At 37.9% G+C, this 23,114-nt stretch overlaps 1 protein-coding gene across 1 annotated transcript; it reads left to right on the top strand.

Annotated features, from left to right (window-relative positions):
• Window positions 1-44: 44 nt before the first annotated feature.
• Window positions 45-23,084, top strand: LOC131778088 (IQ domain-containing protein H). Its single transcript, XM_059094466.2, has 35 exons — window positions 45-210; window positions 1,873-1,989; window positions 2,395-2,504; window positions 3,381-3,431; window positions 3,608-3,689; window positions 4,353-4,478; window positions 5,562-5,639; window positions 6,493-6,567; window positions 7,312-7,365; window positions 7,799-7,862; window positions 8,413-8,441; window positions 9,055-9,156; window positions 9,719-9,781; window positions 10,554-10,643; window positions 11,800-11,843; window positions 12,166-12,243; window positions 12,413-12,464; window positions 12,681-12,791; window positions 13,044-13,110; window positions 13,611-13,717; window positions 14,673-14,739; window positions 15,719-15,802; window positions 15,887-16,083; window positions 16,506-16,561; window positions 16,699-16,784; window positions 17,232-17,362; window positions 17,996-18,089; window positions 18,169-18,384; window positions 19,059-19,165; window positions 19,336-19,503; window positions 19,819-20,007; window positions 20,712-20,837; window positions 21,091-21,152; window positions 21,630-21,738; window positions 22,035-23,084. Exons 1-35 carry the CDS (start codon window positions 151-153, stop codon window positions 22,710-22,712), a joined length of 3,930 nt encoding a protein of 1,309 aa, XP_058950449.2. The 5' UTR covers window positions 45-150; the 3' UTR covers window positions 22,713-23,084.
• The last annotated feature ends 30 nt before the right edge of the window (window positions 23,085-23,114 follow it).

Raw genomic sequence — 23,114 nt, 5'->3', positions numbered from 1 at the left:
GCACTGCGTGTTCATCTGAGATATTTACAACATGGTTGCTTGGAGAAGGAGACGCTAAAAGTCAATCTTCCCTGAAATGGCGGCGTTTTGAACTTTATGAACGCTCAAAAATATCAACTGATCTCCTACATTTAAATCGTCGTACCGAGGATGTTTTCTTTGACAGACATTCAGCCAGGACCCACTGATATCGGAGAAATTCTTGTGAAGGTAAGGAGTTTTTAAGTTTCTGCTTCGGCCTGCGAGGAAGTTTTTGCAGTAGTCGCGTCGAAGTTTATGACTGTTTGGCTTTTCAGCGCTTTGTCTTCCCCGTCTCCCTTGATCAGGTTCTTGAATTTAACGAGAATCACAGAATTTACTAGTTTTCTGGGAATGATATATTATCCGGGCACGGTTGCAATAAAAGTTTATGTACACACAGCTTTATTAGTTGGTATTTATATTAATTTTGTACGTTTCAGACGTTAACGTTAAGAAGAGCACTGTCTTTTTCCTCGTTTCAAACTAAGAGATCAGGCATGGGTTTTAAAAAGCATCAATCAACAGTTAAATTCTATCGCTTAACTAAGTTCTAGACATTTATACTTACTAATTACTAACTAAAGCTTAACAAATTCATTATTTACCATTACGCGCGGTAATAATAAAACAGCTGAAATTGAAATTTTTAATTCAATGGAACCGACATGCAAACGAACAAACCTTTAAGTTTTCTGGTTCCTCACTACAAAAACTGTCGCGATGTTTTTCTTTTTTCCATAATCCATGGCAATTGTGTTACGCAGTGTGATTAAATGAACGGACTTAAATTACACAACTTCATGCGTTAATTAATTTGTTGTAAAATATTTGCAGCTCTGAATAGTGTTTATAAAAAGAGAAGTGAATTGCTAAGAATGCTGGCAGCCTTAATTGCTCTCCTAAAAAATGCCTTGTAAGTAGGATCTTGACCATATTTAGTGGGAGGAAAACTTTGGCATGCTCATTTGTACTTTAACATCACTTATCATTGGTAAACCCTAACCCCCTTTCATGCTAGGGTTACACGGGGCATTAGCTATGAAGAAGAATTAAACTACTTTGTACAGACATAGTGATCAGAAATACATAACAATGAATACAAGGGCAACAATACGACAATAGTTACTTGATTTAGGGCTGTCAGTAACTTGGCTTTGACCAATCTCTTATCCAGTCTAAAAGTGCAAATGGAATTTTATTAAATTTCATGATATCTTGAATATTTGGGGCTTTCATCAGCTCTGCAACAGTTGGCGCAATGCATTTCCATATAAGGTGACCCGGAATATGAGCTGATAATGGTAGTCGAGGGAACTAATCAGAACACTAGAAATGCAACATTTGGAGTTGAAAATTTAATAAGATATGTTATTGAGTTGGACTGTACTTGATGTTTTATTTTCTTGTCACCTTAAAAAAATAATTGCATTCTTGTGGTTCAGTATGTTGATCAATGTTTAATTGAAGGGGTTGTTCAAGTGAGTTATAAACCTTTTTTTTTTCTTTCTAGTGGAGGTTGAAAAAAGGGTGATTTGTAGTTTATGAGGAACAAGTTCTAGCTCAATTAAGAGGAATTTCCCTTTTACCCTTACAAGTGAATAAAGTATCTAATTTCTCCCTACAATGTAACACCTGCATCATGCATTGAGGTCAGGAGAGTAAAGGAAATGATCACTAGCAATAGTCTGTTAAACAAATTTTCCTCATCAGCACCTTTAGTTAGGAACTGGAGAATAATACATACTGATTGTAAGGTATAGGTACAGCTGTTTGCTGTAGGTAACAAAGTAAGGGTTGTCTCAACTGTACAGTGTGTGTTGTTTCTGATTATCTGTTAACATTGTTTCTTAGGTTCAAGATGATCTGCGACACCTCAAAGAGCAAATTATTTCACAAGGAGTCTCCACTGAAATTATCGACCTCAGGACACTTGAGAGTGCCATTGAAAGAACTGAACAAAGTGTCAGGGTAAGTTAATAACAACTACAACTACTATGTACATGACTTAAGTTGTTGTTTCCCTATATTTCGGCTTTCTAATCTTTTTGTTTTATGACACCTACTTTAGTCTTAGTACATGTATTTGATGAATTCTGGTTTAGCTGATTTACACTTGTAAACATGCATGAATATTTAGTGTAACACACAGGTGTGTGTATTAAATTGAAGCGCTGTGTGGGTATTCACATGTGCAGTGTGTGGGAATTGCAGGCGTGTCAAATACATGTAATGCTGTGGTACTCATTAAAGATACTGTACACTAGCTTGTATGGACTCTATGGATAAATTATTACTATTTTTAATATAAAATGATTTTCATTATCTAATTTGTAGAGGGATGTTAAAATTATTATTTAATTTTTGATGCACCAGGATAAAGCTGAGCAGATCGTCCACTCTGCCAACAACCAAGTGCTAACTTTACCATCGCTTGAAGGACCTGTTACTGGTTCAACGAAAAAAAAGCAACAAGAAGCTGTAGGGTATGTCTGTTTTTGTTTTTATCAGATGAACATGGAAAATAATTATTGTACAATTGTTCAGTAATTGTGACCATGAAAGGCAAAATGGACACTAACGGTTATCCATTTGAAGAGGTAAACCATTTGTTATCTGTTCAAATGCCTAAAATAATCCATTCAAAGCATTCAACAAACTGTTCGAATGGTTGTGACATCCAATTGAACGGTTTTTGCACCTGTTCACCAACTAGAAGTGTCCATTTGGAGAACTGCGACATCCGTTTGAACAGTTTGACTTCTGTTCTGTTCATCCATTGGAAAGGAGAAAATTGCACTCATAGTTTCTTTACAGATATTCAGTCTAGTGGTCAAAACGTCATGATCCACATCTATGTGACTAAATCGTGAGACAAACGATTAACTCTCGATTAGCTGTCATATAAAACCACGATGACAACTACATTTCATAAGTAATTTCAGACAATGACTATAAACTTTATATACTAAATAGGCAAACAGTTGCAAAAACGTCACTTCTAAGTCGTGAAAACCTTCACTGCATAAGAAAATTGCTCTAATTGGCTGAGAAAAACAGTGAGAACTATTCACTCCCAATTGAGCCCATAACCATGCTTGCGACAGCAGTACTACAATAATGCTATCAGCATTTTGCCATAGCAACTGTTGTTAGGACAATCAATGTTGTTTTACTAAAATTCCTGTAACACTGAACTTAAGACTTACTTTAAATAATAAATTGTGTTATGTTTTGAGAAAGCTTAATATTATCACTACATTGATCTTCTTTATTTTATTTTCAAAGAATTTAAGGAACATAGAGGATATCAGAACATATTGATTTCTTCATCATCATTATTATTGCTTATTTCATTTAAGGGATCAACGTATAGTAGCATTCAAGAGGAGCTCTTCACCAAAAAAAGAAAGGTTGGTTTAATTATAATCTGTTAACAACTTATCAAGTTAACACTTTGGCACCCTTTCCTTTTAGTGATGTTTTGTTCGACAAATGATGTTTGCCTAGCTATGTAAACTGCATCTGGTACATGTACGTCAACTTACACCTGATAATGGCATTAAATTTCATTTCTGTCTAATTCCAGTTTCAGGAGTCTTTTAGAGCCAATAGCAATTGCAAAAGAAGGGAATAAACCGGGACCCAATGCCCCTGCTCCTGGGCAACAGGTGTGTACTCAAAGTTGCCTTTTGATAGTCTGTTTCAAATTAATGATGATTAATAATTATTAACTGTTTAACTTTCAGAAGTGATTAACATGCATGACAAACTTGATTCTCCCATTAATATCCAATCCCTCATACATTATCCAGCAAACAGGAAATGAGAATACTCAAACTTACAAGCTTAAATGTCATCTTGATCTAAGACCAAATTCTTCTAACTAGTCTGCAAGGAAATGTGTAGCAGCTACAAGAGAGAATTAACAATGAGATCTAGTGAGTTAAAAGATCAAATGGGCCAGTTATTTTACAAGAGTTTTTTCTGCATTTATTTCACTGTATTAACGAGCAGTGTCACATTTTTAGGAAATGGTTGACAGAAATGTGTCTTACAGAAATGTATCTTTATCGCATGAAATTAGGGTCAAGTACCTCTGAGCTGTACTGTACATACAGTTACATTACAAAATTTTTGTCAAAGACCAAGTTTTTCATAAAAAACACTATGCACCTTTCTGCAAAGAATTTTCTGTGCATGATTCTGAAATGTAACATGGCAAAAATGCTTGTGCTCAAAAATGATCTCAGACTGACCATCCCAAATTGTTCAAATGTGTAGTGATGCATCACTGATGTTTGCCATCATTTTTTTTATTATTTCTTTTGCAGGCTAGAGATCTTAGAAGTTTAAAAATCATTAGTAATCCAGCTCATCCAGCAGCAAGGAACATCCTAAGTGAAAGATATGGCATTGCTCTTCCATATATTGTGGATAAACATGAACAACCAGCTCAGGTCTGTTAAAAGAAGTGGTAATAATGATAACAGTCCATAAAAAGTGGCACACTAGGTGCAGCAAAGTTTATACCAGTGATTTTCTTACTGCATTTTGAAGTCTCCTATGATCTTTTATGGAACAGAACCAAGCATCAACCCAGAATCTTTTTGCTTTGTACTACAGACACCAGAAGTTGTTAATGGTGACACCGTCTATGGATCAAAAAGATCATACGTTAAAGAACTAATCAAAATCCATGCTCAATTGATTTAGAAGATTATTAATAATGGTAATAAGACTGAGTCCAATTTGGTCTGTAATCATACAGTCACAGGTGATTAACAAAATCGGACGACTGCAATGCGAGAGTCCAATTTGTTAATAAAGAGTATGATTACAGGATAGAATTGGACAACACAAAGTGTTGTTACCAATTAATGAAAACAATGACTGAAACTGAGAAAGAAACTGGACATCAGTTATACGTTTTCATTAAAAAAAAACAACAGTTTACTTGGCAAAATGCAGGACAACATTGCTTTACACATGCATGCAGGCATGACATGTTAACTGTCCAATTACAAGCATGATGTGTACACTATCCTATTAGTGCGCAAATAGAGCTGATGATAACCAATTTTGTTCAAGAATTTTGGTATAGTTTTGATTAATACCAACTCTTAACATGGCATGGTAAGGGCCTTAACTATTAGTGACCATAGACTACATGCATAAATGGTAATTTGGTATGGTGAGCTTAGTTGATAATGTAAATTGGCCACGATAAAGAGCGAATGACAAAGGGCTAATGCTTGAAACATCATGTAACTTTGAAACTCTTTACAGTAGCCAATTTACATTATCAACCCAATTGATAATACCAAATTACCTTGTTATACTCTCCCCTTGATGCATCACCACAAATTCTTTAGAAACTTTATAACCCCTTTTGTACATAAATAGCTTTAAATTGAAACCCTTTTGTGCAGCATCATGGAGGAAGACTATCTGATAAATATACATCATATATAATTATACCCTGAGTCTGTCAACTTTAAATTATTATTTTGTAAGCAAGGCTTTTATTGGACTAATTACAGGTTCCTGGTAAAGTTGTCACAGGCTCAACTGTTGAACCAGTCAACACTCTACCTAGAGCCAATAGAATGGATCCCTCTGTAAGTCAAACTATCTCTTTCATATTAACTTTCTAAAAGTACTTACAACGCTCCATACTGATTTAGTGACTCATTCTCTTTGGCATCTGTAGTGTATGGAGTAGATGTAAAAACAAGATGTAACTTTTATAAAATGTATTGTAGCTAATGAGCACATGTTAATAGGAGAGAACAACGTTATGTTAAAGGCACAAGAAATTTGTAATTTGCATATAGCTGTCAGTGGCTTTTAGTGGTAATTGGGAGATAGTTGCATTGTGAGTTTATTTTTAATGGTTGTTAATAAATTGTCTTTTAACTAAATAACTGCTGCACCATTCTGTTTGAACTGATGGTGAAGATATGTGGGCCAAAATGCAGTGTGCAAAAATGGATCCAAGTTTCTACTTTTATCCTTGATCTATATTCCCTCAAATGTCTACTTTTTGTAACATGAGCTTTTGTGCTGACTGAAAGATTAGTTGCTTGTATGATTTCACTTAATGTAAACACTGCTAAAACAATTATTATAATTTTTGTAAGCTTAACTGAGAATTCCTTTGTTGTGTTCCCATCGACGTGAAATACATAATCATACTCCTTATTGTAAAATAAAGAACCCAGCAAATTTGCTGCTGCACTCCCATCATATGGCTTTGTAGCTTTTTTGTTAGTGTAATGTAGCACCCAACTAGAATTGCATGGAGACATGCATTTGAACTTTATTGAAGCTACAGTAGTTACTGTAATTACAGTTCACCTGTGTCTGGATAACTATGACATTCATTTGCCATTATTTTTTTGTGTGTGTTTACAAATGTATGTGTAAACCTTAATCTCTTACTAAGTAGGATTTGTTGTATTTTTTTTTTAGCTTACCCCACCTCCAATTACAGAGGAAGATGCACAGAAGGGAATTCTGAGTCTAATAGAGCGTGGCCTCATACCAGTAAGAGCTAGTGTTCAGATAAGATTTGTATTATCCCATAATGTAAATCAAATCATATTTTAAACACTATAAGACAATGTCTTAAAGTGTTTACCTTATCAATCTGCACTTTATGCAGTGAAGTCTTACCACTGCGTACCACATCTATAGAATTTTCTCTGGGTAACAGAATGTTCATGATAAACATATTAACCCTGTAACTCCCATGAGTGACCAAGAGAGAATTTCTCCTCACAATATTAATACAATATCAACCAGATAAGTGATGAGAATAAAGAAAATATCAATTTGGGGATAATTAGTTGATCCAATACTAAATTCTCTCCTTAAAGGGAGAATGACAAATTTGATCTGGGAGTTAAAGGGTTAAGGAAACTTAATGAGTACATTACAGTCATTGTGAAGGCCTTAAATAACATATAATTTATGATGCAGCAAAATTATCTTGCAATTCATTATATACAGTTTGTCCATATTTACTAGAATCTAAGCCTCATAATCAAATCAATATAGTTATTATTTTTTGAGCATGTATCAACACACAACTGCAATAATTTAAAATTCATTTCTTACCTTTAATCTCTGGACATATTACTCTCACTTGTAAATTAAAGCTTCAATTCAATTGTATGTTCAAAAACTATGGACAAATTGCATTGTATTTTATACATAGGCTGAGTAACAGTTATTATATTGTTTTAAACTTTAGAGTGGCTAACTTTAGCAAACTGTTTCCTTTGACAGCCTGCAGCAGAACTCACACTCAAGCCTTCTCCAGTTAAACTTCATCAGGCTCCCGTGAGTGTTACTGATTCTTTGATTTTTGGAGCTATAGACCCCCACCTTTCAAGAAAAAGAAAAAAATCAAATGGCACAACAAAAATATTACATGTGGTTGGAGACTAATTCTGGGTTAACCCTTGTACACCCTAACCCAGTATGTACAAATAATAGATATTCTAAATGCTGTTCTCTATATGCATTTGCTTTGGTTCTAGAATTTGTTTACTTGGTGATCATCTCCTTGATTCTTGTGACCCTACTGTGTTATTCATGGGTGATAACATAAAAGAGAAATTAGCTGCTAGTCACTCTAAGGGAGCACAGGGTCATATGTTCCTGAAGAAAAAACCTCATACACTGTGCATTGATTTTTTATGTTTTCTATATTTTCTTCCATGTGAAAATAGTTAATGAGGGCTTATTTATTAATTCTTTTACTTGAATACAGCTCCACGAATCCCAACATCAGTTTTCAAGGTATACTGCTCCTCCTCCAAAGGATTTTGTGGGAGGTAAATAAATCTCAGTCTGGTTACTCTCTGAGAGTTTGATCACAATTAACTGTATCAAATATTCATTTTCAATTCTTTTTCCAGAATCACTCCAGTAACCCCTCTCATGGATGGTTTCAATTGGTTTTAAACCCCCCCCCTCCCCATTGTGATTCATATTATTCTCTGGATATTTGCCTATGTATATGTAACCCTCCCTTTCTTACTTTGGAATTTCCAGCACTCTGTCCCACAGAGGGTATAGATATTTCTTGAATCACATTCTCTATTCGTGTAATGTACATTGTACAAATAAATTAATGATATGGCTCTTGTGTGGTCATAATTTTTTGGCTCTGCTCTAGACCTAGAGGTCTCACTGGTACTACAATGTATAATGTATAATGTTTTATGCTAGATAAGTGTGTTACATCATGCAGCAAATGTGCACTCAACAAAGTATTTTACTGATGATGCCATTAAATGTGTTTTAAAGGGAACTGGATGATATTGTGTAGAGTGTACCTTGATCATTTTAAATGTTGATTTGCATTGTTTTTTACCATTGCAGTTGGGGGCTACAACCTCTCAGTTGTTAAGGTATGAATGCAAACTGTAAATGTATGAGAATGAGTAGAAGACAAGTGAAATACTATCAGGGTTTTTTTTTTTTTTTGAGAAGTTTTATTGTAACTCAAATTTCTTAAACATAGTGAAGGGTGCCCGAAGAATTGGGCAATGAACTTCTGTAAAAAACCTATGAACTAGAAGAAATTTCATCAGAAAATTGAGACCAACTTAGTTAACTAAACAATATTTATCAGCTGCTGTCTGACAGTGTAGTAGATTATGATTTGGGGGAAGAGGGAAGGGAGGGGTTCAAAAGGGAGGGGAGTGGAAAGATTTTTGGCAGAAATGTATTGAGGGTTGGAAGCAGAATTAACCATTGATCTTTAATCATCAAGGTAGATATATTGGTGGCAGAGGAATTGGATGCTGCGAGCAGAATATTCTCAGCCCTTTGTTTTATTTTACTTCCAACCCCACCTCCTTCCCATCTAAGTCTGTATCACGTGTATTACTGCCAGGAGACAAAAAACTATTCAAGATCATAATTTAGTTGATTTTAAATTTAGTGCTAATGATAATCTTGCTAACCTATTTAAGTTGGACAGAAGGTGATTAATTTTACTCTTACTTTTTTGCTTGACAGATGGATCCAGCAGGAGTGCAAGCTGCTCGACAGTCCTCCATTGGAGAAAAGAAGAGAAGAATAAGATCTCCAACAGAACAACAGCAGACTGCTCCTGCCAGGGTATGTACTTGTATCACCATGTGTGGTAATCAAAGACAAAAGGAAGTTACTGTTCAGCCCTATTGGTAATAGGGCTGGATGGATTACAGCTCAGTGAGTAATCAGGTAAGTGATTTCAAATTGGCAAAGTGCACAGCTCAAAGCTGATTTGAAATCACAAGCATGAGATACACTTGAGTTGTAAAACTCAAAGACCGATTACCAACTTTCGTCAATCACAAATACACACTGGGAGAACCTTGTGCACAAGGGTTTTGTAAGGCCAACTTTCATCTGTTATTAATACATGTTTGGTTTCAGTGTGGATCATGTGTGAAGTTTTTTTCATTTTGATTGGTTAGCATTGACTACATGTAGGTAATAAAGCTGATGGCTAAATGTGCTTAATTTTCATAGGCTGATTGACTATCTGATTGGCAATATCTGTAATTGGAAAAGTGTGGTGAAATCAGACAGTTTGGACTTGAAAAAGTGAATGAAGCCACAAATAAGGGCTGTTGAAAACCAGGATTTTTTTCAAATTGAAAAGTAATGAAACAATGTGTTTTATTTAATAATATAGGGCTGGACTCAGAACTCCAAAATGAAACCTCTTCCACTAAAAGCCATAGAGGCACCTAACATGGTAAGAAAATGATACTAAATCTTTTAATTAATAACAGGGAATCTGGGCAGAGGTTAAGAATGATGGGAAGGGGAGAAGGGATGGTCTTTCTCTACCTTGCATTTATGGGCACCGGGGAAAATGACTAAGGACAGGTTTGGAGACTCAGCCTCATGATTGAACCACTCTGTATGTACAAATGCAAAAAAAACTTTACACTGACAGGATGGGAAGAGATGAAATATCTAAACCTTAGCCAATTCCTGGTGTTCAGTTAATAAATCAGAGCAAATAGTAAACGGTGCAATATATAGTAGCGGCTGTCCAAAAACGAAGGGGGCTGACCTGACACAAACTTTGCTGATTTTTTTTCTCTCCTCTGCATTTTTTTTAACCTTTTACAATCGCGCTTCCTTTTCCTATCTGAACGCTTAAATCAGGCTATCTAAAACTTGGCTTAAAGGAATTTTTTTTCTTCTTTTTCAAGTTTTATAACATGTTGCAAAGCAATGAAAAGGTTACTGATATATAAGCATCTCATTGTACACTTGGAAATATGAATTGTAACAGTACAACTGCATACGTTTGTGGAAGGGCTTCTTTTCATGTTGTTGCCATACGTCTTATTGAGGACTAAGATGATTGAGTGAGTCTCTTACCTACATTTATTCTGGATATTAAGGCTAGTTAAGTATACCCAGTGATCTTTGAATGTCTGTTTATCATGTAGTGGCAGTTGTCTGCACAGGCGTAATTAAACTGTAAATTACATGCTCTCTTTAATGTCTGTCAGATTCCTGTTCCTGCATCTACACCAGCGAATGAACTGAAAAGTGTTCACAAGTTTGTGATTCAGAATGGCAAGACGAGAGTTACTTCACAGGTGCAAAAGAATTGTTGTAATATTCTTTTTTATGGTGGAGGTCATCCATCAGGTGACTGCCTATCACGTGGTCATAGCCGTGTCTCTGTCACAAAGACCCGCTCTATAGTCCGGTGTATAGGCTTTCTGAGACGCAGGCTACCTGTACATTGCTCACATTGTGTAGCCGAAGTTGTGAACAAACATCTAGTTTCCTCTCGCACTTGGTTGGGAATGAGTAAGGAATATCTAGTCAAATATTTGTCTTTGTTAGCTTGTGCTGAATTGGTAGTGTTATCGAGTTTTGATACACGCGGAGAACGTTTTTTTGAGAGGTTACATCTGTTGCCCATCCTTACTGCGCTCGATTTCACACTTGAGTAGCGCTCACACATTATTAAAATGGCGGTACTTAATCTGGCCTGTGCTCGCGGGTTATGCTATCCTTCAACTTGTTTCGTGATCGTCGAGCACGGTGACTTACTTTCCATGCAGATTACGTATTGAAAACAGACTTCCAGGGGAAAATAGATCGATTATTAGAAATTGTATTTTTACTGTTCGTGAACGACGAGAAACTCTGCATAATTATGTATCCAGGGAGTAGTTTTAGGTGATGACGCAGCGATCAAACATTACTCACAGGATCTGTCAATTTCAAATTACTTTACTGAACGATATTAGCCCAGACAGGCAAATAGGCTCACGGTTTCAGGGATACAGAAACAATTTTTCAGTTCAGTTTTCGAACATTTCTCTCCCAATGACCATCCCAGGCACAAACTGGCACTGTGACTCCATCGCATCATGGCATTTTTGCTATGCCCTGTGCCAAGCTTGAAAACGAATCTGGATACTATTTCTTTTTCAGGAAACTCCCAATTGCGCGTAGCATTTTGAATTATCTCTATGCTTTTAAAGAGCCTGGTAACTTGATGATGCGGTCTGGAGAGACGCATAAAACTTTGCCGGCTGTAATGTTTCAAATTAAGAAATCCAGGCTTAAAGATACCCCACGTAGCTTTTAAGTTTAACAGCAATGTGTATTTTATAATTGAATATACTTCTTACTATTTCCCTTTGCAAAAAGTTTCACTAAAAATTAATTTTAAAAACTTGAGTAGATATTAACAGTATCCTGTGTATAAGTTGAGTTTTTTTCCTATGATTTTGATAGGACTACCTGGATTTCAAACAGCATTATTGTCTGTCTTGGGGAAGGTGAGTCCTCGTTGTTTTCTTTGGTCAACCCACTGTTAGAATGCTTTCAATGGAGTGTCAAGAACCCACGAACAAAAGATTTGAACTGCTGATCGAAATTAGAGATGGAAAATGGGAATGGGAACAACAAACTCAACGCACCTGCAACGCCGGTTCGGGTAGTCGAACCCGGGTCAAAACGATAGGAGGCAAGTGCCATCCCATTATTGAAACACTTGGGGTAGACTTCATCATCGAAAATCGCTTATTGTCCAACTAATTAAGTGATTAAGTGCTCCAAGTAAGTTTAAATCATGTGGTTCTATTTATCATTCTTTTTCAGCATACTGACGTTAATTCTGAAGCTGGAAGAGCTTCTCACCAATTATTGCGTCCCGATTGCCTTCATAGATGGTGACAGGTAAGACGAAATTTCAAGGTCGTAGTCGTTATGGTACACATAAATGGTATTCCCTAGTTACTGCATATGTTTCTCTTTTAATTGATTGACTATTAGTTTAAATGAGGGATCTTTTGGTAAAAAATTTGTCCTACAAAGGCAGCTTTATTCGTTCAATTTTCTTTTTCAGACTGGCTGATCTAGCACTAGTTTTTGAACTCGAACAAGATCCAACAGTCGAGGTCAGTATGTTGTTTCATATGAGCTGCATAATATGCCCTCGTACAAGTAGCTCTGTTTTTCAAAGAATGTCATCAAATTGAACTTACCATAATGTAGATAAGAGGGAAGTCGTGGCCTTGAAACTAAAGGCATAAGGGGCATCAAAGTACGTAGAGTGATATCAAACCTATGAACTCCTTCAAGTAAAGTAAGGAAAATCATTTTTCCCCTTGCAGCATTTCCTAACGTGCATATTGAATGCGGATGATGTGGAAAAGATTATTAAAACGCCTGGCAGAAGATACCTTGGTCCGAAAGGCACAGAAATGGCAGCTATAAAAATACAGGTACCTTTTACTTTCCTTCAGTGTGTAACGCAGATAACAATATAAGCATGAAATATTCACAGTGTTCAACTTTAGGAGAACGCAACCAAATGCTGAATAGCCTGTGCCATCAACTCGAGATGTATTATCGTTGCTGGTGTTTGTTTCTTACTTGTATGCTCTGCTTGTGTACCTGGCTATTTGTTATGTGGCGTCGGGCTGTGAATAACATTCCACTCAACTTTACCACCAATTGTGTTTTCTTTTTCGCAGTCCACATGGCGTAGGTACAAGGATCGCTCGGCCTACCTTCTATACCGGAAGCGGAAATGGGCGGCAGGTTAGAAATGTCACTCCAAAGTGAAAAGCCACTACTGATTATCGAGATAGACTTTTTCTCGATCAGTTGAACTTTTTTTTTTATTTATGTTGTCCAGCGGAGTACTTTTTAGCAGAGTTACATGTAAATCCAAGTGCTTCTGACCTGTTGGAAGAGCCTGGGAAAAGAGAGCTAAATTAAGTTCTGATCAAATCGTGTTTTTGCTTTTCCAGTACAGTGTAAGTGTCGTGTCTGTAGGTGATGCGAAAAAAGGGTCTTGTCACTTGAGAGAAAGAGAAATGTAGGCCGCGAAGTTTCCACAAGTTTAAGCTGCTAGCAGTCTGGATTTTATGTTTCTGTGAGGCCTAGAAAGTTTCCTTCAAATTTGAGTTTAGAAAATCGCAGTTTGCGAGGGTAAATAAACACCAAAGGGGAAAAATGACCACCTTCGTTTGCGCTCTTGATAATGTCAAAATATTTAAACTCTAATTTGATCTTCTTTCTTTTTCTGTTTTTCGAAGGTGTTATCGCAATATCGTGGATTATGAGCTGTAAAATATCCATGGTGCGAAAACAGCTCAAAGCGACCAGAAAATTACAGCTGAAAAGGTTCAAAGTACGCGCAAAGGTAAGTTTAAATTATTACATGCACCTTAATGGCTGTCAAAGACGCGGTGGCCAAGCGCTTAGTGCGCTGGACTGGGTCGAGAGGTCCGAGTTCAACACTTGGCCAGGTCAATGTGTTGTATAAAGGGGTAACTTTCTAAAAAAACTGTGGTGCTGTAGTATAGCAGGTAATCAAGTGTTAACAACTGGATCGAAAACGTAAATTAGCCACCTTAAAGAGTAAAAAAGCTGACGTTTCGAGCGTTAGCCCTTCGTCAGAGCGTTCTTGTCTTCTTGGGTAAAACGCTTTACTCTCGCAGTGCGTCTCTCCACCCAGGAGTGTAAATGGGAATCAGTGAATTTTCAGGGAAGCCTGATGAAACCTTGCAAGGGACGAGCATCCCACCCGGGGGGACGAGTGATACTCCTATATTATCTGCCCATTATCAGCTCCTCTATTCCGTTTCCATGGAAGACCTCTCAGGGAGGTGTTGAAGTTGGTTATGGTCTACTGTAGCATACCCTTTTACTTGCAAACGTGATGCCTGTAGCAGATCATGGTATTCTTTGAATTGCTGAAACTGCTACTCCTATATTATCTGCCCATTATCAGCTCCTCTATTCCGTTTCCATGGAAGACCTCTCAGGGAGGTGTTGAAGTTGGTTATGGTCTACTGTAGCATACCCTTTTACTTGCAAACGTGATGCCTGTAGCAGATCATGGTATTCTTTGAAGTGCTGAAACTGCTATTTTCATACATGGGCACTCATGTAGTAAATAAAGGAGTAATCCCATTTTCAAATTTTGTGCCAAGGGTTTATTCGGTCATTTTAAGCTTTATGGGTTTGATTCGTAGAAAATAGAAACAAATGCGTTGTCTCAATTATTCCTCGTTTGAGCCTATGTAAAAGAAAGAAAATAATTTCTTCTGTGACAGTAAATTGTATGTGTATATTTTTTACGTGACTGTCCCTAGGCATTTCAAGAAGCCTGGCTTCGCATCAAGGATTCAAGGAGAGTAGTAATTCATATACCGTCCTTAGGTAGGTATTATTTCATCGTATTTCGGAGACAGGCAGGAGAAAGCCACACTCGACTGAAAACTTTGAAGAAAAACACACCTTATAGAACTGCCCACATAAATGGGTGGGCTCTTACGAGAGATACTTGCTCAAGATTGTACTTCTCTTTATATTATCAATACATATCTTTGAAAATGTTTAATGAGAATGCACAGCTTGAGAGTGTTACCTTGATGTAAAACTATAGACTCAAAAACAATCTGGGAACAGATTTATGCCAGCTTGGAGGATGAATTTTCTGATAAGACCTTGGAGGTTATTGAAAAGGTCAAGTTTAGTATTTTAGCCAGTACATGCTGTGAACTGTATCACAACCTACAGTACTCTAAGTTCTGAAAGTGAAGGAATTCCATTCCTGTCACCTGAGTGATCCATTTAATAAATTGTTTCCATGTTGCCGTTCGACTATTCTGTATTAATTACAGACTACGTCAAAATGCGGTAAGGACAAAAAAGTGACAAACGAGGTGCAGTGGAGGGTTCACTGATGTTCTTCCCACATTTTGATCTTCTGTGATCTGTTGCTGTACAAAGCCATAACAACATAGAACCCACTTGTTTTGTATGATAAAAAAGGCAAAGTGTTGTTAATGGTGATGTCTTACATGCGTCTGTTCTCCAATAGATCATTAGTGAGAACAAATCAATATGCAAGTAAAAGTTAGCTCATATATATATATATATAGAAGAGTGAAGCGATTCACGAAACAGGCTTGTCGGGAAATGTAGTTGCGTCCTTTTTTCCTCTCATAATATTTATTCTGCTCTGCTTCAACGTATTGAGCACTGTTCCACGCGAAAATCGACCTGCAAACTTCCTATATATATATATATATATATATATATATATACATATATATATATATACATATATATATATATATATATATATATATATATATATATCTGGTGACACTGTTTGTTCCTTTTTATTTTAAAGGATATGCCCAGCACATTCGAGATGAACTGAGTGAAATAAAAATTTTGCAAAATCTCCAAATGGCCAGACTGTGCGACATAGCCGGTAAGAATAGGTCCTACCTACATACAGAAAAGCTTTGATCAATTTCAGTCGCAAATATCTAATGAGCATCTTTTTATTACGTAGATCCCAAAGTCGAAGTTATTTATGTTAGTCCTGTGGAACTAAATGACGAAGTCTACCAGTATTACTCGAAACTACTGGCAATGAAAGCGCGGAGACTAGACAAGAGCAATTCCGAATCTAAAGGAAATGGCGACGAGGATGAAGACATTGAAAACCGCTATAAGATCATTGTACCGGATGCTGTAGACAGATTCCCAGTGAGGCACTTTCCACTCTTTTGAAACCTTTAATTTCGTTGTGATCTTTACGAAAGCAATATTTTACACGGCCCTGGAACAACAGATATATTTTACGTACGCTGAATGTGGAATCTTTCATTATCACTTTGACAAACATTGAGTAAAGCAAGTAAACAGAGCAAATGTGCTTTCGTCTAATATGAGCGTTTTCAAGGGAAACAGCCGTGCGTTCTCAAAGCACACTATACAACTGATGTTTTCCTGGCAAGCCCATTCTCGTAAGAGTAACTAATTACCTGATACCATCTGCGTTTTCCGCCAACCTTTTTGGTACATAGTTGTGTCAGAAACTCGCATCTCTGCTCAGTTCTTGTTTGCCAACCCATAGATCTGTTTTGATGTCATTTGTAAAAAAACTGATTTCTTCATTCGTCCAACAGACTCACAACATGTGCCTTTCATCCATTCTAAAGTACAGTCCACGAACGGTGAAAAGGTAAGACTTTTTTGTTTTAATTCTTACTATAGAAGAATAAGTTATCATTATTATCAGTGGGTAAAAGGATCCATTTTTGAATTTGTCAGTACTTAAGATTGTCATGCTAAGTGTTTTCCGCATGTAATCCTTGCTAGGCTGAGGAATTTAATCAAAGGTCGTGATGCATATATAGTTCCTGGTGTCCTTCATAAAGATGACATTTACCTGGCTGATTTACTCGGTGAGTGTGACAAGTTGTTTCACATGTACATGTAGTGCTAATATTGTGTAAAGAACCTCACGATCTGTAAACCGCACATCGTGATAGGATCCTTGTGTGGTGTTCCATCAAATATCAACTGCACATTGGAAGCATTGTTTCGATAACATTTTCCATAAGCGGCTGCCGATGCTGTAAAAGGCTGCTGTATCATGCCATAAGACGAAACCCAAACACGAGGCTAAACAGACGGTGTTAAAACTTTTTACAAGCGACGTTAGGCCGCTGGTAACCAGCTTTTCTTGAAACCCCTGTGAAAGACACTCATTCGGATAAGTAACAGCATTGTAACGCGGAAAGGGACAATCACGTAAAGATTTGAGGGTAATCGGAGACCATGCTATGCGCTGAGAACATGCGCACGGCAGTTTGGTATTGCGATTGAATGTTGTCTTCTTATCTCATCAGATATTCCGGTTTTGAGCCCAGAGCCCGAAGTGGCCACATTATACTCTACCAAGTCAGGATCCAAGAGGATTTTTCTCAGCGCAAAGGTTGAAATTCCTCCTGGCCACTTTGATATATACAGTCTTCCACAGGTTTGTGCAGAATTTTCTGGGCCCATACCACATCTCTTTCTCTTACGTGATTTGAGGCACACGCGTTGAAATATTCTAGTTTCATGTCTTTATGTATGGGGTGATAAATATCTGTGGAAAAGTCTCGGTTCAGCCGGGAGCCGGACCTTTTATGAGTTGAGCAAAGTGAAAATGAAGTGTATAATACCTTGAATTAAGTTCATGACAAGTTTGGTGTCTGAATCAATTAAGAACGGCTATTTTGATTTCATACGGCTCTGCCCTTGTCTTCCCGCACAGCTTGGCAGAGAAATTCGACTATGGCCAGAGTGGCTTTGGTTCAGACACCGACTGTATCATAATCATACCAAACTTAATATATTATAGCGTATTTTTACTGAAAGCGCTGGAAAGCCTGGAATTGTATTAAGAGGGGCTAAAGAGCGGTCAGTCAAGTTAGATGTATGAATCAACAGGTTTACTTTTGTTAATTTGGGTCGGTCTAATTTTCGATCGAGTTCGGCTTTGGAAAGTTTGGCGCCTGAATCGGGAAAAAAATATCGCTTAAGTAGTTAAAAGTTTTCTAATTGGAGGACAGGTAGAAAATCAGTCATTGTATTTAGCTTTCATGGAATCTCGCTCTTTTTGTTTCAGCTTCACGAAAGTCTTGCTAAACTGGTAACTGAAAACCTCCATATTAAACGATGGCTCTTCAAAATGGACAATGAATTTGATGGCAGAGGAACAGGTTAGCATATACTGATGTTGACACATGCTCGAATGCTTTGGAGGTAAAATGTAGATTTAAGTGCTTGCTCTCCTTGCAGCATTCTGCGATGTTACGCCTTATCTGAAGTGCTACTCGTGGGCCGTGAAAGAGTGTCAGCGGTACGGCGAGAAATGGAACAAAAAATGGGCTCACGAACCAACCTTGATTAGAGTCTCAGCAGAGATACCCGAGATCATGGCCCACCATGCTACCCCAGTGAGTCACGACCTCTACCCTACCTGGGACAAGTTTCTTCAGGATTTTCTTAAAAGAGGTGTGGGAATCTTTTTATGCTCTCAAGCTGTTTAGCCTCGAGATTTCTGAGCTTGTAATGTTAATTTGAGAGTCTTCTCGTCCAGCCATTGGCCAAACATGACCAAGCTCCCTGTCAAAATGGAGTCATTTTAATAAGTGTTTGCTATGTCGAGACTCCGTACCATCTTAGTATCTGCTATTTTGAGATTAATGAATATCGTTTATCACATGTCATTATCAGCAGAGATTTTTCATGCGAGACTGAGTCGCAATACCTGTCGGAGCCTTATCCGGGTTTCTGTGGAATGAGGGAACTACGAGTACTGCTACCCGTAGTGCTACCCCTCCTAGATGGGATTCTAGTCCGCTGTAGGGAGCCACCCCTTCCCCCCTTAGCTTTTCTTCAGGCTTTCTGAAAAACTTCTGGTGGAGAAGGGTACTGTAAGAGTATTGTGGCCTGCCTAAGAAACGTAATACTTTAACCCTCCAGAACTCGAACCCAGCCCTTTCGATTATGTGTCCGATGCGTTAGCCACCGGGCCTCTCGCTTTGTAATATACTGATGGTATTATGGTTATTGTTGTTGTTTTTTCCACTAAAGAGGTTTCCACTAAAGTAAGAGGAAATCGGTGTGAGTATGTGCTGTTCACGAGTTGTTATTGTACAATCATGTTGGTTTTTTCCATTTTTCAGGAGGAGTTATTGAAGCTTGCCCTCCGTCTGACAGTGTTACAACTCTCAGTGTCGATGTGTTAATTGAGCCGACTGGGGAAACAACAATCTTGTCCATGGCAGACCAGGTAAGTTTAAAATTGTGACGTCAACGTTTTCAATTAACTCAGAAACTGAGGTCTTTTTATTGCAAGGTAAACATAAAGGAGACAAAATATAAACAAAACAACCAGCTGCGTAATTTTTTATGTTCACACGAGTAGCCTTCACCACTGTTAAATCAACTTATTCTCCTTAGATTCACGCCACGTCACCGTTCAGATGTTGGGGATACTCTGTGCCCCAGACCTCAGTGGATCCGCCAGTACTTTGCACGGCCGCTGATGCTGTATCAAATGCCTGTAAACTGCGGGGAATTGTGGGATATTTTTCGATCGACTTTGTAACGTTTATTGATCCAAAATCGGTAAGTATTGCAGTAGAGTGCGATTATTGTTAGATCGGACAATAGTAAAACAAAGAGGCTGAGAAACAATTATGATCCGACAATCTGGATCTTCAATTCTTCGATTTACCGACTCATTTAAGGCGGAGGGTCGGTGGTTATGAAATCGGAAGGAGTGCACAGTCATAGACTTCCGTTATAAGGCTACCCTTCATGTATCGTAAAATAACACAATGGAGTTCATGTTCACAGGCATAAATGTGTTTTGAGCCCGATTCAGAATCATTTTGGGTCTGTCACAACCTTCATGCATACAATCTTGCTTTACTTGTTCAGCTGGAGCAGGTTGTGTGGGCTGTCGACCTGAAGCTGAGGTACAGTGACAGTATGGCTATGACAAAACTTATGCTTTACGTGTCTGGTGGAGAGTTTCAAGCTCCTCAGTCATCGTTTCTGGTGCCAGTTAAAAAGAAACGAGAAGAAAGCGGAAGGAGAAGGAGACGAAAAACAGTGGAGGAAGAGGAGGTGAGATTCTCAGATGGATTTATCATAAAAACTTTATTATTACGTGAACACTGGCGGGTCTATCCTCAGTGTCCGCCTAATGAAGGGTGTCAGCACAGTTGAGGCTTGGTAAACTGCGCATGAGCAGTATAAAAAAGAAGGGAATGAGTGAACAGCCCTCATTGAAAGCGTCACAAGTTCGGTCAGATGTGAGAACACTCATGAGTAATCATCGGAATAAACGCCAAAATTGTAATCCTAATCTGTAATCAGACGAAAGTAGTCTATTGAATGCAGCGTCTTGTTACTAAAAAGATGGGATTCAAAATTTGGGACCTAGGCTCGTGTCTGCCATCTAGCGGGTTTCTGGTTGATGCAAGCTTCACTATAACATGTCTAGCTGTTATGTGTTTGTTGGCTGAAATGTTGATTGATCGTGGATATTTTATTTGGTTAGCTAGAGGCTTATGATGTTACGGTAAACATTATTTTGTTCTCCTGAACATTCGATTAAAAGAACTCTAGTAGTTTTTAAGAGAAGAAAATTTCAGATCTTTCTCTAATCTAATTGACGAACGATGAATTTATCAGGCCAGATGCGAAGTCAGTGAAAAGCGCACGAGGGAAATTGGCATGAGATCTATCCACAGTACTCTCTTTGGGTTTAGGAGTTTTGCCATTGCCTAATCATTTTCTGTGTGAATTGTATTTTTATTGTTTTACAGCCACCGCCGAATCCTAACCGTTTCGCCATTCTCAGCACCAGACTGCTGCACAGTAACTTAAGTGTGATTCATTACAGCGTTTTTTTCCAAATGTGCCGTGCGCATGGTATTGGTTTTGATATGAAGGTGAGGAAACCGTTCATCACGTGGTTACAACGTGCTTCGGTCCGTGGCTACTGTGACACTCTTTTTCTACGCTGTTCTTTCCTGCTTTAACCTTGCTAAATTCTTCTTTCGAAAAAAACTAATTTCTTTAACACGCAATATTCTGTTGATCTAAATTACAGTAACTGGACCACACTATGTTGGTTTTACAGAAGTGAATTGTTTTTGCTTTTTGACGTGATTTCATCCGTTTGTGATGTTTCTCTCCTTGTAGGAAAAAGCTGGTACAATTTTCACTTTGGTGGACAGCTCAAAACGAGAACATTTAGGAATGTTGTAAGTTGTTTTGCCGTTGCCTTTTTGAACCATCTGTCTGATATCAACTGAAAAAAACAAGTTGTTTGGCATATTTAATCCGAGTCTGTTATCCTAAACCCAAGGCTATGTATGTCGTGATTGCATTTTGGTTTTATCACATTCGTCGATAGACCATCGGGGGTATATTTTCATGACCACCATCCTAAATCCAAGGCAAGGCCTATGTAAGGCTGACTTTTTTCTCGGTCATGATCGTGTTTTGGTTGACATCAGCAGGAGAACGACGATCAGCAATATATCTTTTTTTTTTCTAATTCATTGCACACAATCATCATCCTTTACAAAATTCTCGTTCAGGTTTTACTTGCCTGTCCTCACTTGATCTGATGGAGAGCAGCAGGTCACGGACATTTAGCCCGTATGTTTTATCATGTTGTAGATCACCCCACACAACTCCATCTTAAATTCTAATACTTTGTCGCCATTTTTTTTTAGTGTTATGAGTGATGACCTACAAGGCTCCCTGTCAACATTTGCTCGTAACCTGTCAGTAATTCATCAGGAAATCTCCGCTCCAAATATGCAGGGAGAGAGTAACTTTCAGGTCATTCTACCTAATTAATACCAGACTTTGATGCACTTTAAATATTCCTCAGTTGGAAAGGAAACTTTTGGGATCTCGGACGGACAGTCAGTAGAAACGAGCGAAAGAACGTGTAAACGAAAAATTTTGTCCTGCTACCGCCATTTTTTTCTGGTAGGCTGTGTGGAGCGGGTAATTATGAGGAGTAGCATTTTCCGAAACGCAGTTTTTGGATCTGTGTTTGGTAACTACTGTTAACAACATGTTTCTGTAATTTCTTTCAAATTGATTGAAATTTTTCCCATTTTGTTTCTCAGGCAGCCATTGATGACATTGACTCCATCTTGGGTACAACTGAAGAGAACAAACAAAATCCTTCCATCCCTTCCACGAAATCTCCGCAACTGCACGCCCCACGGCCCAAGGAAATGCAGCGAATACTCCAAGAACATCAACAGCAAATGCATGCCATTGAAAAAGATAAAAAGGAAATGGAAGAAGAGAAGGAAAAGCAACGACTTGTCGAGGAACATAGGAGATCAAGTCAGCTGGAGGGGAGGGTACAGACCGGTCAAAGTAGTGCCCCTCCTCCCACCCCTGCGGCTGCGATGTCGCCAGTTGGCTCAACATGCCTTATAGAAGAAACACCAGTCACTACCCGGGCAGCCTCTGTTGTTAGTGGAGTATCGAATGCGTTAACCTCTTATGAGGCTGCTCAGACATCCTCTGGGAACAACATAGCAGCCGAAAGTGAGAAAGTTTCGACCAACCCACCCCATCCCTCTGAAGATGTTTTGAATGATGGTAAAACTATTTCTGAATCAAAGAAAGAGAACCATATTGAAAGAGCGTTACCCAGTCCATCGGACCCGGCACCTAAAGATGATCCTAAGGAGAAAAAAAGAGCTTCTTCTGCAAAAACGAAGACGAGTAGTAGAACATTATCCCCTATGGAAGATGGAAATGGCAAACGGAGTATGTCAGCCAAGAAGTAATGTCAAAATACATTGGTTATTTTGATCGATCAGTGATGCACAGTTGTATTTATTTCTTTACAGGATTAAAGTCGTGAATTAATTATTTGACAGATTTGTTGATTTTCCTAAAGAATATGTATGTGAGTTTCAATTGAAAACAAAAGAAAGAAAAAGGTAATACGGAAATTGTCGTCCTTTTTACGACATTTTCGACCTAATTTAACATTGGATATGCAGACAAGACAAGTGAGAAGGGTGTCCTCATCGAAACTACTGTATATAGTCTGTGAGGTGGTATGGTTGTGTATGGATCCGTGAAATTCTTACTAATTGTTCATATAGGTAATGTTTTGGTAATGTGTTTGCGAAATAAACAACACTATGAACACCAAAGAAGATTTGTTATGTACCGTCTTGCTA

The sequence above is a fragment of the Pocillopora verrucosa genome, chromosome 4 (genome assembly GCF_036669915.1).
Source record: "Pocillopora verrucosa isolate sample1 chromosome 4, ASM3666991v2, whole genome shotgun sequence".
Classification (NCBI taxonomy): domain Eukaryota; kingdom Metazoa; phylum Cnidaria; class Anthozoa; order Scleractinia; family Pocilloporidae; genus Pocillopora; species Pocillopora verrucosa.
Note: the sequence above shows the minus strand (reverse complement) of the source record. Positions and strands in the feature narration are given on the sequence as shown.

Excerpts from the sequence above, each read along its gene's own strand:
- LOC131778088 (XM_059094466.2), top strand. The coding sequence starts at position 151 with ATGTTTTCTTTGACAGACATTCAGCCAGGACCCACTGATATCGGAGAA. Across the intron at positions 1,990-2,394 it reads GAACTGAACAAAGTGTCAGG|GATAAAGCTGAGCAGATCGT; the intron begins GTAAGTTAATAA and ends TTGATGCACCAG. Across the intron at positions 20,838-21,090 it reads GTATTGGTTTTGATATGAAG|GAAAAAGCTGGTACAATTTT; the intron begins GTGAGGAAACCG and ends CTCTCCTTGTAG.